At 36.8% G+C, this 15,857-nt stretch overlaps 1 protein-coding gene across 1 annotated transcript in view; it reads right to left on the reverse strand.

The window, feature by feature from the left end:
• The window catches only part of ZNF804B (zinc finger protein 804B), a 32,468-nt gene extending 30,123 nt beyond the window's left edge, over positions 1-2,345 (reverse strand). Inside the window, exon 1 of the mRNA XM_027450746.3 lies at positions 2,151-2,345. Coding sequence (XP_027306547.3) covers positions 2,151-2,345 — 195 coding nt within the window. The remainder of the gene's footprint in view (positions 1-2,150) is intronic.
• Between the last annotated feature and the right edge of the window lie 13,512 nt (positions 2,346-15,857).

Consider the following 15,857-nt stretch of genomic DNA (forward strand, 5'->3'; position numbering starts at 1 on the left):
TCCTGGAGCAAACATTTTGAAGCTAAGCTAACTAAAATCACAGGAAACTATAAATTAACTTCTGTCTGAAGACTAATTTCATACAAGTAAGAAGAATACATTTTTTGTGACCAACCACAAAAGTCAGAGAAAAGGCAGCATTCATGATATTCCTAGAGGCAAAGTAATGCTGTTCCCAGATGTGGCTGAGCAGTCAAGAAGGGGAAAAGGAGATGAGACTGAATTACCCTGTCACATCAGGAGAACAGCTAGCTAATCCTGCACTAACTGAGCTTCTGAACTACATCTGAAAGGGCATGGTGGGGTGAGCTTGTACTGCCAGATGATATTCTGTATGTGTGGTGCATTTCCATGCAGATCCTTAGTTCACAGTACCATCAGTATGGCTGATTTTAAAGCACTGAATTTACCTACAAATTAAAGAGAGTTTTATTGCTAAAACATTCCCTTTCATAGTGTGAAGGTGCCCAAACCTCTCTTGCCTGACAGCACAAACATAGATGGTGCATCAAGCAGGATGTTTTATTTTGCATAAGATGCTCTCTGCAGGAGCTGTGGAGAAGAGGGAATGGCAAAAATTGATCCATCTGAGATCAGTTGGATCTCTGACAAGTAGAAAATCAGCTGAAGGGTGAAAAAAATATTTCTAAAGCAAATGGGGATTTTTAGGGATTAGTGTCACATGTTTAGGATCTGGAAATGCATTTGTTTTGTATTATTAGAACCATTTTTGCAGATTAATTAATGGAGCTGGGATGTGAGGAACTGCCTTTGGTTTAATACATAAATACACTAGATTAATCTAGCTCTGGTTTGAGTGTGATGGGCCAGAAGAGCCCTATTAATGTCCATGAACAGCTGACCCTGGGCTGGTTGAATTCAGCAGGATGGTTCATCATGATGAGTGGGCAGATGTTAACCAGCTCATTCATGCAGTGCTGTGATAGGTGTACACAGAAAATGCCAGGATGATTTACATTCTCTATAATACTGCAAAAGACAATAAGATTTCTTGCAGTGAGAGTGAGAAGTTTTGCCTTTAGTGCCATTTGTTGTTCTTAACATTTACTCCTTCTAGTTCTGTAGAAGAAATACCTGCAGCTTCTAAATGATTCATATATTTGCCCAGACCCCCATGTACCCAGAAGAATGTACCCAGGAGACACTACACTACCAGTTTGAATGTACACAAACGCATGAGAACTTGAACTGTGTAGCACATGTAAGAGAGAGTAGAAAAACAGTAGAAAAATGTGCATTTATTGAATCTTGCTACAGTTCTAACTTACATATTAGAATAACCCATATGATTAGTTTCATCAGAGGTTCAGAAATGTTCATTCCTGAACTTTGTCAATGATTTTTGTTGATTTCTGAAATTCTTTCAATAATTAATTGCATTTTTCTTATATAATGACAACAGGAATATGCAATTTGCTAAAATTAGAGGAAAAACTAGGATGCAGAAAGCAAACATAGAATAATAACAGGCATACATCAGTATCTATCACATATAGACCCAATTAAGTAAATGCAAAAATGATGACAAATGATTAGCATCTATTATCTTTTCCCAATAATCCAATATATTGTTGTTCAATAGTAATTGCCATTTTATATCATGTTCTGCATGTAAGGCAAAATGTATTCCGCCCTGAGAATCATTGTGAGACATAGATTTCAACCTCAGAAACATATGCTTTAAAGAAAAGAAAAGAAAACAAAACAACAACAAAAACAACCAAACACAAAAACTACTTTCCTGCCCTTGAAACAGCATGACCAGCTTGAAACAGCATGATCTTATGCCTTCTGAATCTGAAAGAGGGACCTGGATATCTGAGGAAGTGCTTCTTTGTCCCCCTCTAGTTTAGAAGTAACTTCACATTTTAATGTATCTATTTCATTGTGAATATTGGTATTGAGCACCTATCTAAAACTACCATGATCTTTCAGACAAAGGGGCTTAAATCGTGATGAAGATTAAAACAATGAATATTTTACACTTGATTTTAATGAAAAATAGTGTGTGAAATTCAAAAGCATCAAATGTTAACTTGTCTTCTACTGGAGTGAATTTAGAAAACCCCACAAAAAGGAAGGATGAAAAATGGGCAACTGTAATATCTATGGATATTTGTCAGGTTTACCTGCTTGTGAGCATGGTCATAAGAATTGATGTGGTTGTCAAATTCTTGGTGTTTGTGGTACTGCTTGTCACACAGTTCACAGTAGAAGTTAGCCTTCACATCCTCCAGAGCCTTGGCTGCAGCTTTCTCCTTCTCAGCATAGTCCTGCAAAGGCAGAAGCAAAGGGAGACACTTTGCTACAGGTCGTGAGCTCATGCTGGTTTTGTCATCTGCATTAAAAACACTAGACTGACCAGAACTGCTAATTCACTGGGCACCATCTTAGTATTAAAGTACAGGCTGAAAATGTTTGGGTTTTAAATTGGATTTAATTAAATAGTTGTATTTCTTGCATAATTATTCTTAGCACTCATTTTAGGTACCGTAGTAAGCAAAGTATGGAGAATTAAGGCACATTAGGACACTGCCTGGCTCCTGGGTAGAAAATCTGAATAATGAGGATAAACTCTTTAAAATCACTAGGAGGATGAATTAACTTCCACAACACTCCTGGTTGGCACTGCTTCTGAGCCTTTGCTCTTTTGGATGTTGCTCAGAAGAAAGAAACTAGTTTTAGCCTGATACTAAGACATATTTTCTTTTGTGTTCTGCTTTCTACGTCACATCAAATATTCAGCAGGGCCAGACAGCAGCTGGCTATGGCTGGCTGAGATTTCCCTGGAGCAGTGCCTCTGCAGCAGGAGCCTTTCCTGTGCCACCGTGTCCCTTCCCCAGGGTCTATACACCATCCCACCTGAGCTGCATCCTGCTGAATGCAACCATCACCTGCCAGAGACAGACCACAACCACTGATGCGATCTAGCACAACTCTCATGCTGCTGTAGTGCTGGAAGATGTCCAGTCTCAGGCAAATACAGATGAAAAAAAGGGAAAACAAGTGGTTTCTCCCTCTGTCTCCTCACTGACTCAGGTAGGTTCTCTGGAGGGTCAGGTACTTTACTTTCAATATATACTAGGTACACAGAGAAAACTTAAAACATAAGAGCTATTAGCTACTAAACTACAAATACTACACTTAAATAAAGGTCTTGATATTCAAAACTGGAAGAAGCCTTTGCTGATCTTATTTCTATTACAAGTCCTACATTATCTTATTATTATTGTTACATTTAAATGTTTTACTTTAGAGTTTTATAATTCTGACATAGAAAAAAAATAATGAAGAAGTCATTTAAAGCAATTCATTTTATATTCACATTGAAAAGTTAATATTACTTGCATGTGTAAGCTATTGGCTGGGGTTGCAGTAATTTATCATTTGCTGTATCATTTTATTCATCTAAAGGAAAGCATATTTTTAACCACCAGACTTTCCATGCTATGCAGACATAACTGTCTGGTGTCAGCATGGTTTCATCACCCTGCCTGTGACAAACTGTAAGTATGCCAAAGCCTGGAGATGCTGCCTGGTTGGGACACCCTGCTCCTCCTCAGTCACTGCCTGGCAGGAGTGCAGGGATCAGGAGGGAAGCCTTTGTGCAGGACAGATCAACACAAGTGCACTTGTGTTCAGCCTCTCTGGAGGGAAGAACTTTCTTAATGAAAGTCATGAATTTTAGGCCTGGGACTTGACCAAGCAGCAGGAATGTTGGCTGTCCGTATGACACGTTAGATCTTTGGATGAGTTTGTGCTGTGAGCCTCCTAGCTTTGCCCTGGTTTATAAGCCATCAGGTTGGTATCAGTAGGTCTTTCTCACATGGTATCTTAGAGGCTGGTGTTGCTAGTGAGAGTAACTTTACCTAAACTAGCCTGTCTAGAAGCTAGGTGTATGACCATACACCTAAGGCAGTACTCTAAGCTTCCTCTATAAGAAATAGAAAAATGATAGCCACTGCCAAATGATTAATTTCATCTTCTTCAAAAGCCTATTTTTGGATGAGATGAAACTCTCTCCAGAGACACTAACTCTGTCAACCACTGCAAGGCTCTAAATTACTAACCTGGCCTACATCCTTAATTTTTAGATTACTGAATTCAGAGATAATGAATTCTACATCATATCTCTTTATATTCAGTTCCAAATCTCCCCATGAACCTTGTGTGAACTGACCAGCTTGAAGACAGGAGGTCAGAGAGGGATTTTGTACCTGGAAATTAATTTTACATCTTAGAGATGATGCCAACATCATGCAGGTCCTTCCCACGTGGCAAATATCCAAACAAATCCTTTCCTTCCATGCATATGGCTCGGGTGGATTAGTATACTGTGGTATACTCAGATTGGTCATTTCTAAAAGCAGGTAGCCTATTTCACTTCTCCACTTGAGAGGCTGCTCAATCATGGTAGTTAGTACTTGATTATGTAAGGGGGAAATATTCTTGCAATTAAACAGTTAAATAGCTTTTATTAGTTATTTAAATCTACAAAGCCCATTAAAAAGTGATACTTTTCAGCTTATGCTTCAGATCCATTGTTTTGCTAGCATTAATTATTCACTGGGCCTTTGGTATAATTAAAATGCATAAATTAGAATGTGGATGCAATAGCATTAATTATGCAGCAATGCCTTCCTTGGAAGTCAAGTGTTGGGGGCAACATATTTTTATTTTAATCTGGAAAAAAATGTAAGTTTTACACTCACTGGCAGCCAGCCAAAGCATTTTTTTCTCTCCTGCTTCTGAACTGTCAATTAAATGTTTACAGCCTGCTCCATCTTTGTTTCTGTTGAAGAAGAAGCCAAATTGTTTGGGGTGAACACACAGCATTACTCTCTGTGAAGCACAACTGAAACTGCTGCTCATGAGCATTCCAAACAGCCAACTTTATCTTTCTCAGCAGAAATTAATACAGTTCCCTTAGCATAACGATGTTTTAAAATAGCAACAAGGCAGCTCCCAGGTGCATCCTAAGATAATCACAACTACCTCCATTGCCTTATTGCTTAATTATGCTTGTCTACCATGGCAAAAGATATAATTTCCTGCTTGCTTATCGATCAGATGCAGGGAAATTGAATGCAACATCACATACTTTAGAAAGGTCGTGGGTTTTTATTTCTCTGCAAAGGCATAAGAACTTCTATCACTACAGTAAATTGTGCATAATCAAATTAATTTTCCCATTCAGACTATTAATATCATCTCTCTTCAACTATAGAGTCCATGGGCCAATTTTGGCAAAATAAATGTGATCAAGTGAAAGAAATGTGCAATTACATCTGTAGAAAACATATGTGATCATAAAAGGTTTACTACGCTAATGTAGAAACAAGAAAGTTAGAAAGATGCATAAATGTGTTTGAAACTGGGAACCAGAAATGATAATGAACATGTATGTCACAGTCTCATAGATTTTATTCAGGATCATACGCTACTTAAAAATGTCATGTAGCCTGGGTAAACATGAGTAAGGTTGTAAGTTAATGTAAATTAATACCTCTGTCTTTGAGGCATGGGCAGCTAATAGTAAGTACAAGCTCATGTCAGAGATGTAAGTAAATGTTCCTAGAAACCATCAGTTAACCATCTGCTACGTTGCTGGATGTAGATAAATACTGTATTAGGATAAATGAGTGCAGAATACACCTGATTTATTTATTTATTTTTCCTGGAAATGCGTAAAATGGCTCCATATTATAGATTGTAATTACATTCACATCAATTTGGCCCACAGAGGCACATAACTGTAATAAATGTTTATATATGGGATTCATTTAACAAGAATACTTCTATTCACATTAGGTTGGAAGTGCTTCACTTAGCAGTTACTTTTGCAGTAGCTTCTTATTGTGAAAATTCAATTAATGGTATCTGACTTTTCATTTTCTAATATAGGGAAAATCAATGAAAAATCCCATGTAACTGAGTTTTCTAGAATGTTGCCACTGACACGTAGTCAATTAAAAATCATTTGTTAAATCCAGAGTCTGTAAAAGATATTTAATAGACTGCATGGCCATTAAAGTATGCTGATCTAGACAAAGCAATACTACACTGCTTGCCTCAGGAATTGATAGTAAATATATCTGCTGTGTTCAAACAGACTAAGGTGAAAAGTAGGTCACTTGATACAGTAAAACTTTCAGAAATAGCTTTCTATAAACCCATGGATTTCTACAGATATTGTGGAGTAAATCCATAGTGCAAATAGAATGTGAGAAAAAATGTAGCATCATTAGCCCATTTCTGGTCACCTATTTCTATATTGGAATAGAAAATTAGTGATAAGACATCTAACTGTTACGTGAATGCAGAACTCAATGACAGACTGGTCTTTTTAGATACATCAGCAAGCACAGTTGTTAGAGTTTTTGTATCTTTTATATAGTTCTATGAATCAGATTAGATAATGAGTGCTAGTATTAAATACTGCTGCCACTACTGAAGGGCTCAGGGATTCTCAGAATAGAGGCTAAAGGATAAGAAGGACATATATAAGCATGTGAATATGCTACAGAATTATATTCTACATTAGAGAATTTTAAGAGATTCATTAGAAACATACATGATGAAATGAGCTATGGTTATGTGTGAAATCTATGAAAGATGCTAATTAACAGTGCAGGGTGCACAAATGTTTTAGAGATCAGAATCAGAATTCAAAATGACTGCAATAAGCATAAGATATAGTAAGATAAAATTCAAAAAGATGCTTCATTTTGGAGGGTGAAATCACATCCACCAATACTATATTGTGAATAGCTGAGTAAACAGAAATGCAAAGAAAAGGGTCCAGGAGGTTAGAGTAGAAAAGAAATTAAATGAAAGTCAACAGTGAAAGTCAAGGCAAATCACATTCTGACATGTTAATAGTAGTGTTATATGTAAGATGCTGAGGGTAATGATTCCACTTGATTCAGTATTGGTGAAATGTCAGCTGTAAAATACTATTGGGTACATCTACCCCAGCAAATAACTTTCATCCTGTAACCTGGTGCTCCATCATCCCCACTCTGTGTATGATAGTTTATTCCCAGACTTTCATTTCAGAGTAAACTTGCTATATCCTTTTCAGACAAAGCTGAGCACAGTTCTTGAATAACATTCAGTTCAAGAACCATGCTATATAGGTAGCAAGGATGAGACTTTACCATGCTCTCCATGCCCCGTATAGTCCCCCAACAATCATCTTCCCCCACCTTCCTTTTTTTTTTTTCTTTTTTTTTCTTTTTTTTTCTTTTTTTTTTCTTTTTTTTTCTTTTTTTTTTTCTTTTTCTTTTTTCCTGCATCTATAGCATCATAGATTTCCTAAAGATCTCTAAAACTCATTGGGTAAACAGAAACAGGATAGAAAACAGAAACTAATCAAAGTACATGTGTGCAATATGAAACTTGAGGACCATACGAATCTCCCAATACTTGGATGTGCAACTGAACATCAACATTGTTCAATTAATCAGTTTTTCCCTGAATGTTCTTTTTTAGCTGGTCAAGATTCCAATGCATTGACTACAGAATTTTCTAGGGAAGTTTCACCATGGAGATAGAATGAAAGACAAATAACTCTGGCTGTGATAGATACCCTCTTACAGTAGGCATGAATGGTCTTCTAACCATCTGAAACATGGACAGTATGTCCATAATCACGTGTCTGCTGGCTGGTAACTTTTCAGTTCATCTAAATAGTTTTCACCTCAGTGGGCTCTTCTAGGGAATCCTACCCACCCATATTCTTGAAACTGATCTCAGGGGAAGCCAACAATATGGATTTTTTCATTTTCATTTACCCCGCACGTTTTACAATCCTCCACCTTCAAAACCCTATGCATATTTTCTGTGGAATCAACATTGTGGAGTTTCAGTTATCTACTGCAAAGGAATATTTTTTCCTCAAAAGCAGCAATACTGTTATTCTCAGCTGACATATAGAGGGCAGACACTAAATTTTGCAAACAAAGATCTTCATATTTTTCACACTCAGCCTATTCCAGCAGCATTTTCAATTATATCCACTTTAATGGGCCTGTGGAATACTGAGACATGAGAAGTGCAACGCTTTTAGCAGATCCAACGTGATTTTTAGAGTACAAACGTCCTAGAACTAATGGGTAAGATCCATCAAAAAGCTGTAACTTTAAAGAGTCATAAACCTACTAGGAGTCATGAACCTATTCCTAACTCATTCATTAACTAAGTCAGTGATGTTGATTAGAATCATCCTTACAGAATATATGAATTTGAAGAAATGCACCAGCAGGACCATTCAGATCTTCCACAAATCTTATATATCTAATACCTGTTGCAGCTTCTGGTATCTTTTATAAGGGACTTGTACTTTTTTACTTTTTTTTTTTTTTTTTTTTTTTTTTTGAGAAGTAAGGCTTTCGTAAGACTTTTTAAACTTTATAAATGGAACATAACAAAACTAAAAATCTTCATTGTGGGAATAAGGTACATTTTTCAAATGTTTTAGTGTGATTCAACATCTTCACCACCATCACATTTTCAGAAATCAGAAGAACTTGAGCAGCTACATCTATCAAACCCTTCTAAAAAATTTATCAAAAGTTGACCTGCAAAGGGAATTAGGAAACTAGGTACTTAATGGAACGTAACATACAAAATTGTATGTATACACTTTATGAACTCAATTTAATTTTAAAGGAAATACATAATAAAGTGAATCTGGGAATTTAGATCATTTCTGATTGCAAACAGTAATATTTAAAGGAAGTAATTAGCAAATTAATTTATTTAAGTGAACAGAACTGCCTGGAATGCCATGTAGCACAAAAACAGCTCAAATAGGACATTATATCTAGGATGGAAATAATATAAAAAGGAAAGAAAGCTAAGTCACCTGCCTTCTCTCTATTTAGGCTAGAATCCAGAAGGGGTTTTTTTTGTCATCTGTGGAACAGACTTAAGAATAGCCTACATGTTAAATTAGAGGCTTTCTAGAAACCTTCCTTATTTAAGACAGAGTATTATACGTTTATGAAGGGAAGTATATGATGTAATTGACTCTCCTAATAGAAGAATAAATCTGATTTGAATATTTAGAACAATACAGTTACAGTAATCCTGCTTAATGATATGTGAGGCTGTCTGGTTTTTATGTGTGATTTTATCTATGTCCGATTTTATCTATGTCCGGTTAAAATTTGACTTGATAATTTGAAAATATTTTCTATGTATGAAATAAATACATTCCAAACACTAATTCTGCCATGAAAATAAATATAATTTCTGTTGTCATTATGTACCTAGAGCATCAGTCCCAAAAAGATGAAAAGACAACCTGTGAACAAAAAGGTTATCAGAACTGTCATAGTTGGGATATGGTTGTAGAGGCTGAAACAACTTCTTGGATAACAGTGGCAAGGAATGTGTTTGTATGACTGCTAGAATTATAATCCTGGCAGTTAAATGAAAATAATAAAAAAAATATGGGTAAGGAGAAGAGAGACAAAGCTGGTGAGGGGTCTGGAGAACAACTCTTACAAGGAGCGGCTGAGGGAGCTAGGTTTGTTCAGCCTGGAGAAAAGGAGGCTCAGGGGCGACCTTATCGCTCTTTATAAGTACATTAAAGGAGGCTGTAGTGAGGTGGAGGTTGGTCTATTCTCCCATGTGCCTGGTGACAGGATGAGGGGGAATGGGCTAAAGTTGTGCCACGGCAGGTTTGGGTTGGATATTAGGAAGAACTTTACCGAAAGGGTTGTTAGGCGTTGGAATGGGCTGCCCAGGGAAGTGGTGGAGTCACCATCCCTGGAGGTCTTTAAAAGAGTTTAGATGTTTAACTTAGCGATATGGTTTAGTGGAGGACTTGTCAGTGTTAGATCAGAGGTTGGACTCCATGATCTTGAGGTCTCTTCCAACCTAGACAATTCTGTGATTCTGTGTAAAAAGATAGAAAATGATAGATGATCTCAGAACATTAGGAGTTGGAATGGGGTGCTCAGGGAGGTGGTGGGTGTCCATGGGGTGTTTAAAGAGTGGTTGGGCATGGAGCTTAGAGACAGTGTTTAGTGGGTGATATTGGTGGTAGGGGGATGGTTGGACCAGCTGATCTTGGATGTCTTTTCCAACCTTAATGATTGTATGATTTTCAGCTGCCTTTGCTGACTGGTGTAAACCTAGACTGCCCACTAAAGCTTCAGCGAAGTTATATTTCAAAATGACTAACTTAAACGGTAGATAGAATAGAGATGTGTCTTCTAAGTTGGACAGAACTGTTCCTGTTATGTAAAAGAAATAGTGCACCACTCACTTTTTCCTCATAGTCCTGCTTCTCTGCACAAATATGAGTCCTTCAGTGAACCTGACTGTGACATTACTGTCTCCCTTCCATTTGAAGTCAATCCCTTCAATTTGTTCACTATTTCATGCTACTTTCTCTCCCCTCCTTTCAAGTGATCATTTCTTTTACCTCTTTTCTGATGAGTGAGGTATTATCAATTAATCTGAAGAGTGAGTCTTCCATTTATCTCTTACTATTCTCATTTTTCCAACTGCAATTTTTGGAGTACAATGCATGTTCCAGCACTGAATTTAATAGATTGTGCAATGTCATATTTCTTTGTCTGACACCTCTTTTCAGATGAAACCTACTTGACATAAGTTAAGATCCTTGTACAGTTTGACCTTCTTCTATAGAACACAACAGAATGTAACTTATATTCAGCGTCTTTCATATTAAAGTTAAGTCAAAGCACTTTACAATAATGATATTGATCATGCAGCAACTGTGTGGGAAAATAAAGCATGTGTTGTGAGAACAGAAAAGTTATCACACAACTTATCCTTGTCTTTTAGAATATTTTTATATTAACGGCCTTTTTCATACAATACAAACTAATCACATCAGATAACTTTTTTTTAGTCTTTAATACCAATAACATTAAACATTTACATCCTCTCATTTACTAGTGTTTAACTCTTTCTTTGTAGGTATCATAATGTTAAAGCCAATTCATGTACAGCAATTCAATACCAGAAATGGATGTCTAATCAGTGGCTTTCTATTGCTCATAGCAACAGGGAATAACTGCTAAATTTATGACAAAATATTAATAAATGTTTACTAAATCCAGATCAGTCAATTAATTTACTTGTGCTAAGTATACTTGCAATCTACTTCAGAAATATGCCTTACAGCGTAAACATTAATCATACATTAATTGAACTATATGCAGACAATCTTCTCTTAAAACTTCCCCTAAAACCAGTGCCAAATCATTTTATTTTATTTATCTGATGAAATTTTTGTTTGTTTGTTTCACAGAATCACAGAATTGAAGGGGTTTGGAAGGAACCTCGAAACATCATCGGGTCTAACCTCCCCCCTGCCAAAGCAGGTTCCTTAGAGCAGGCTGCCCAGGTAGGCATCCAGACAGGCCTTAAATATCTCCACAAAAGGAGACTCCACAACCTCCCTGGGCAGCCTGTCCCAGTGCTCCATCACCCTCACTGTGAATAAGTTCTTTCGCATGTTGGTGTGGAACTTCCTGTGCTCTTTCTTGTGACCACTACTCCTTGTTCTGTCCCTGCAAACCACTGAAAAGAGGTTGGCCAAATGCCTCTGTCTCACACATCTCAGGCATTTATACACATTGATGAGATCCCTTCTCAGTCTTCTTTTATCCAGGCTGAACAGACAAACAAGGTCTCTCAGCCTTGTTTGTTTTTCAGAAGTCAGAATATTTCTGTACATTAGCTTCTCATGCAACCTCCCCCACACACGCATTTTTATTTATTTATTTTTTTAATCAGAAGCCCAAAACATTGTTTTCTTTCACCGTGTTCTATGAAATCCAAATGGAAAAAGGAAGGTTACTTACATGCACATATACCACTCTTTCTCTGCCCCTCCCCAAGTGCATGTACCTTGGTTGTAAAATTCAGTGTACTTTTTCATCAACTCTGGATTTTTATACGTGTCACAGTTCTACACATCTCAGCCACAAAAACAAAACAAAACAAGCAAACCAAAAAAACCCATACCACCACCAAAAAGAAACACCACACCCTTTCATTCCTCTGCAAAGGGAAAGTATAAAATTTGCATTTTGATTGGAAAAAAAATGCATGGAAGGGAGAGGAGGTGAAAGGTAGAAAGAAAAGAAGGAAGGAAGGAAGCAAGAAAGGGAGAAAGAATAGAAGGAAGGGTAGAAAGGATAAAGAAAATAATTAATACTTTTTCTATCACTTTTTTAGCAAAATGCCTGTGGCTTGAAACCCACCCTGCAGCACATCAACCAATTGAAAATTTGTTAATTTTTCAATAAAACTGGACACTCAGATTCAGATTAATAGCAATTTTATGTTAATTTCCAAAGTAAAACTACAGCATCCCGTTCTGAAGAACTATTACACAGGAGTAATCAACCAATAGTAGAGGAGACTCTGTGCCCAAAGGGAAGACAACAACTTTCTAAAATTACTTCTGTTTGTTGAATGCAAGACTCCAGAACAGGTCCAGAAGCAAAAAACACCAGTTACTAAGAGACCGAAAGAATTAACATGAACACTTGATTACTGACTGTAGAAAACAATTGTTGACTGAAGACATTAATTTGATTTCTGTCTAGCACTTCCAGACTTAAAACTGAATTAACGTTAAAACAAGAAAATCTACAAACTCTTTGAATTGTCTACATTCTTGCATCATATCCTCTGTGCAAACTTTTCTCCATAAGAGAGAGAAGTACTAGTACACTAGGTGGTGTCCTCAGCAGGGGGGACTGAATGCACTACTGAAATGACTAGAGATGCATAAGAAATAGTGACTCAGTAACAATGAGCCACTTTACAGTTTTCTTTACAGTTTCCATGTTTGGTGTATGTACCTCAGTTCCAGAATCCCTTTAGCCCATTGCATCTTAATTGATTTACAGCTACATCATGTTGTGGCTTTTTTCAATTCCTCTAATTTTTTTTTTTACTGGTCCCTCCCTCCCCTTTCCTTCAAGTTACAACCCACAGCATAGACAGAACCCTACCTGCCACTTTCTATGTTTACCAGGCAGTATAATCAGCACTGATGTTAATAGATCAGCAGTGAGTCTGCAATGTGTTCAGTTACTATATATATAAAAAAAAGCTAGTCAGAGAATTTCTGTCCTTTGCAAGAATGTTGAAGAGACCCCAGTGCTGAGACACCTCAGTGCCACTTACCAACTCCTCCTGTTCTCTTAACCAGGACGAAGACTTATTGCAGAAGGACATGAAAGGCTACCTAGAAAATTTTTGCCTTAAGTGCTCCACTTAGTCTTCGGCTCTTGGTGAGGTCCCTTTCCAGGAATGGGGTTACAATGAACCAGAGGCACAGCTACCTCGGCCTTAAGGCCAGGGCCAAGCCCAGTCCCCCATGGCCAGAGATGATGGATTTTTTTCCACTGATTTTAATGGGAGGATGGGAGTCAGCTGAAACAAGCATATGAAGTAGAAAACAAAGCAAACAAAAGAAAAGATGAAATGTAGATCCATGGGGGATTTCCTGAGATATTAAAATTATTAAAAGGGAGACTGAGAATACTGTGAAGAGGAAAAACTGGGGGGGGGGAGGGGGGATAGGGGAGGGAAGAAAAGAGAAAGAATAACAGGATGAGAAAAAGGAACAGAATAAAAGAACAGAATAACTTTACAATCAAAAACTATATATATATATATATATAGTGTTTTTTTTTTCTGCTGGAACGTTTTTGAGAAACAGACTAATATGGTACTAAATTTATAGAAAATATTTGTTGTGGTTTTGAATTCACCACACATGATTGTTGGTATAAGCAGTAACATTGTAGAATACAACATGCAATTAAAAAACAAAAAACAAAACAAAAAAAAGTTTCTGGGGAATGAAAGATATTAAATAAATGCTATATAAATACTATGTTGAACAAATAAAAGATGATCCATGCTTGTCTGCCCTCAGATGAATAACCTATATAACACAGAGCTAATTCTATCCCAAGTGTTTGGGCAGGAAATGCATTACCCAGACGTAACAAGCACTTCTATTGCTGCCATGGAGACATGACGCTTCCTGAGACAACAACTCAAGTGGCTGATTACAGTTTGATGCTGTTTCATGAGGCCTCCTGGGGTGTCAATTAATCTCATGAATTTATCGAACACAGTGGAATGTTAGAGGTTCTTGATTTCAGGAAAATGAGCTAGGCTGGCATCTTTTAACTTGAAAAAATATTTCTGGCATCTGTTACAAGTAGAATTGTGGGGTTCTCAACTCCAAGAGTACAATCATTAAATTTCTTGCCTCATTGCATCACATTTCTTAATTTTCAGATTTTAAAACCTAACTGAATTTATACACATTATGGACTTGCTAGATTTTTATTTATTTTTGAACTGTGATTCTGCATTGAGAATGTAATGATTTCAATGCTACAGAAGTCAACAGAAGTATTTGATTTTAGATAATCTGCTAGAGCACAAAATCTGGAGAAACCACCTGTTATAAATCAGTGCACAATCTTATTAGATAGCACATTTGACAGTGCATTTCATTAATGAATATGAATACTAGTGAGTGAGCTCTAACTCTTGATCTAATTAAAATAAATGACTCAATGATTTAACAATGAAAGGGTGACATTTCCTCCCAGTATTTAAACCCCACATAGTAAATGGCCTGTTCTTGACTTAAATGCAACAAACAAAAAACTGTTTATAATCACACTGGTTTCCATTAAAAGAAAAAAAAAATCTACAAAATATATGAAAGCAGAATCAAAAAAATGGTACTTTCTTACAGCAGTGTGGTATGTCAAGACTTCACTGAATGGCTACATCATAACAGGGGCCAGGGGCAAATTTCAGTGTTTTATGTAACATCAGGCATATGTCAACTGCCTGTAATCAATGTGAATGTACTTTTTAAACTATTGCATATTTCAGACTCAGTTGGTATTTACTACATGAATGAGAAGTTTAACCAAGAGTTAATGTGGAAAAGAAAGATTTGCACACTAAGTACATTAAAAAGTTTAAGGGAAATATTTTATATGGTGTTAATTGTTTCCCTTCTGTTTCCCAGTTATTTGCTTCCCTTCTGCACAAACTCTCCACTGACTCAGTTTCTAAACCTCATTATTTTGTATACATCCCATTGACACTTCCCTGCTTGCATTTTGTTTTAAAGCAACTTATTTTGTTACATTTCCATCACTGGTGATTTTGCTCTACTGCACTTAACTTACATTTCTGAGCAGCTTTCCCTTACTCTGTCAGTGTACTGTCAGGAAAACCCAACAGAAAATTGGCCATTATGAGATTTGATGTGTTAATGGGAGGCTGGATTCTTCTGAGCTGGCTCATGATCATATCAGTAGCTGTCTGACAGGATGCGCACTCACAACCATCCCTCACACGTGTGGGGAGTAGCATAGGTGCTCTGTAGAAACATCCAGGGAATAATGCTTTTGTCAGGTCTCATTTTGCTCTATTTAGAGGTATTCTTCTCTATTTTTAATACAAGTAATATACTTTATGGAATTATAAAAGCAGAAGTTCTGACTCGATTCATAAGGATGATGACTAGACTACTCTGGAAGCAAGTTTAGAGCAATTTAAAAACAATCAGGCCTTCATTTGTATCACGGCAGGGATAAGAGGTGAGAGTCAAACTTCATATTAGCACTTATTGCTGTCCTGCAAATTTTCTTTTTCCCATTTCACAGCAACACCGTTCCTAAATGCTGGACACTCAACCATATTCAGTGACCCGTATGCAGTAAATTCCAGCTAAGAATTCAGTAGGAAATGTTTTGTATATTCAAAATACCTTATCCTGTTCCAGTAGAATGATT

Source organism: Anas platyrhynchos, chromosome 2 (assembly GCF_047663525.1).
Source record: "Anas platyrhynchos isolate ZD024472 breed Pekin duck chromosome 2, IASCAAS_PekinDuck_T2T, whole genome shotgun sequence".
Taxonomy (NCBI): domain Eukaryota; kingdom Metazoa; phylum Chordata; class Aves; order Anseriformes; family Anatidae; genus Anas; species Anas platyrhynchos.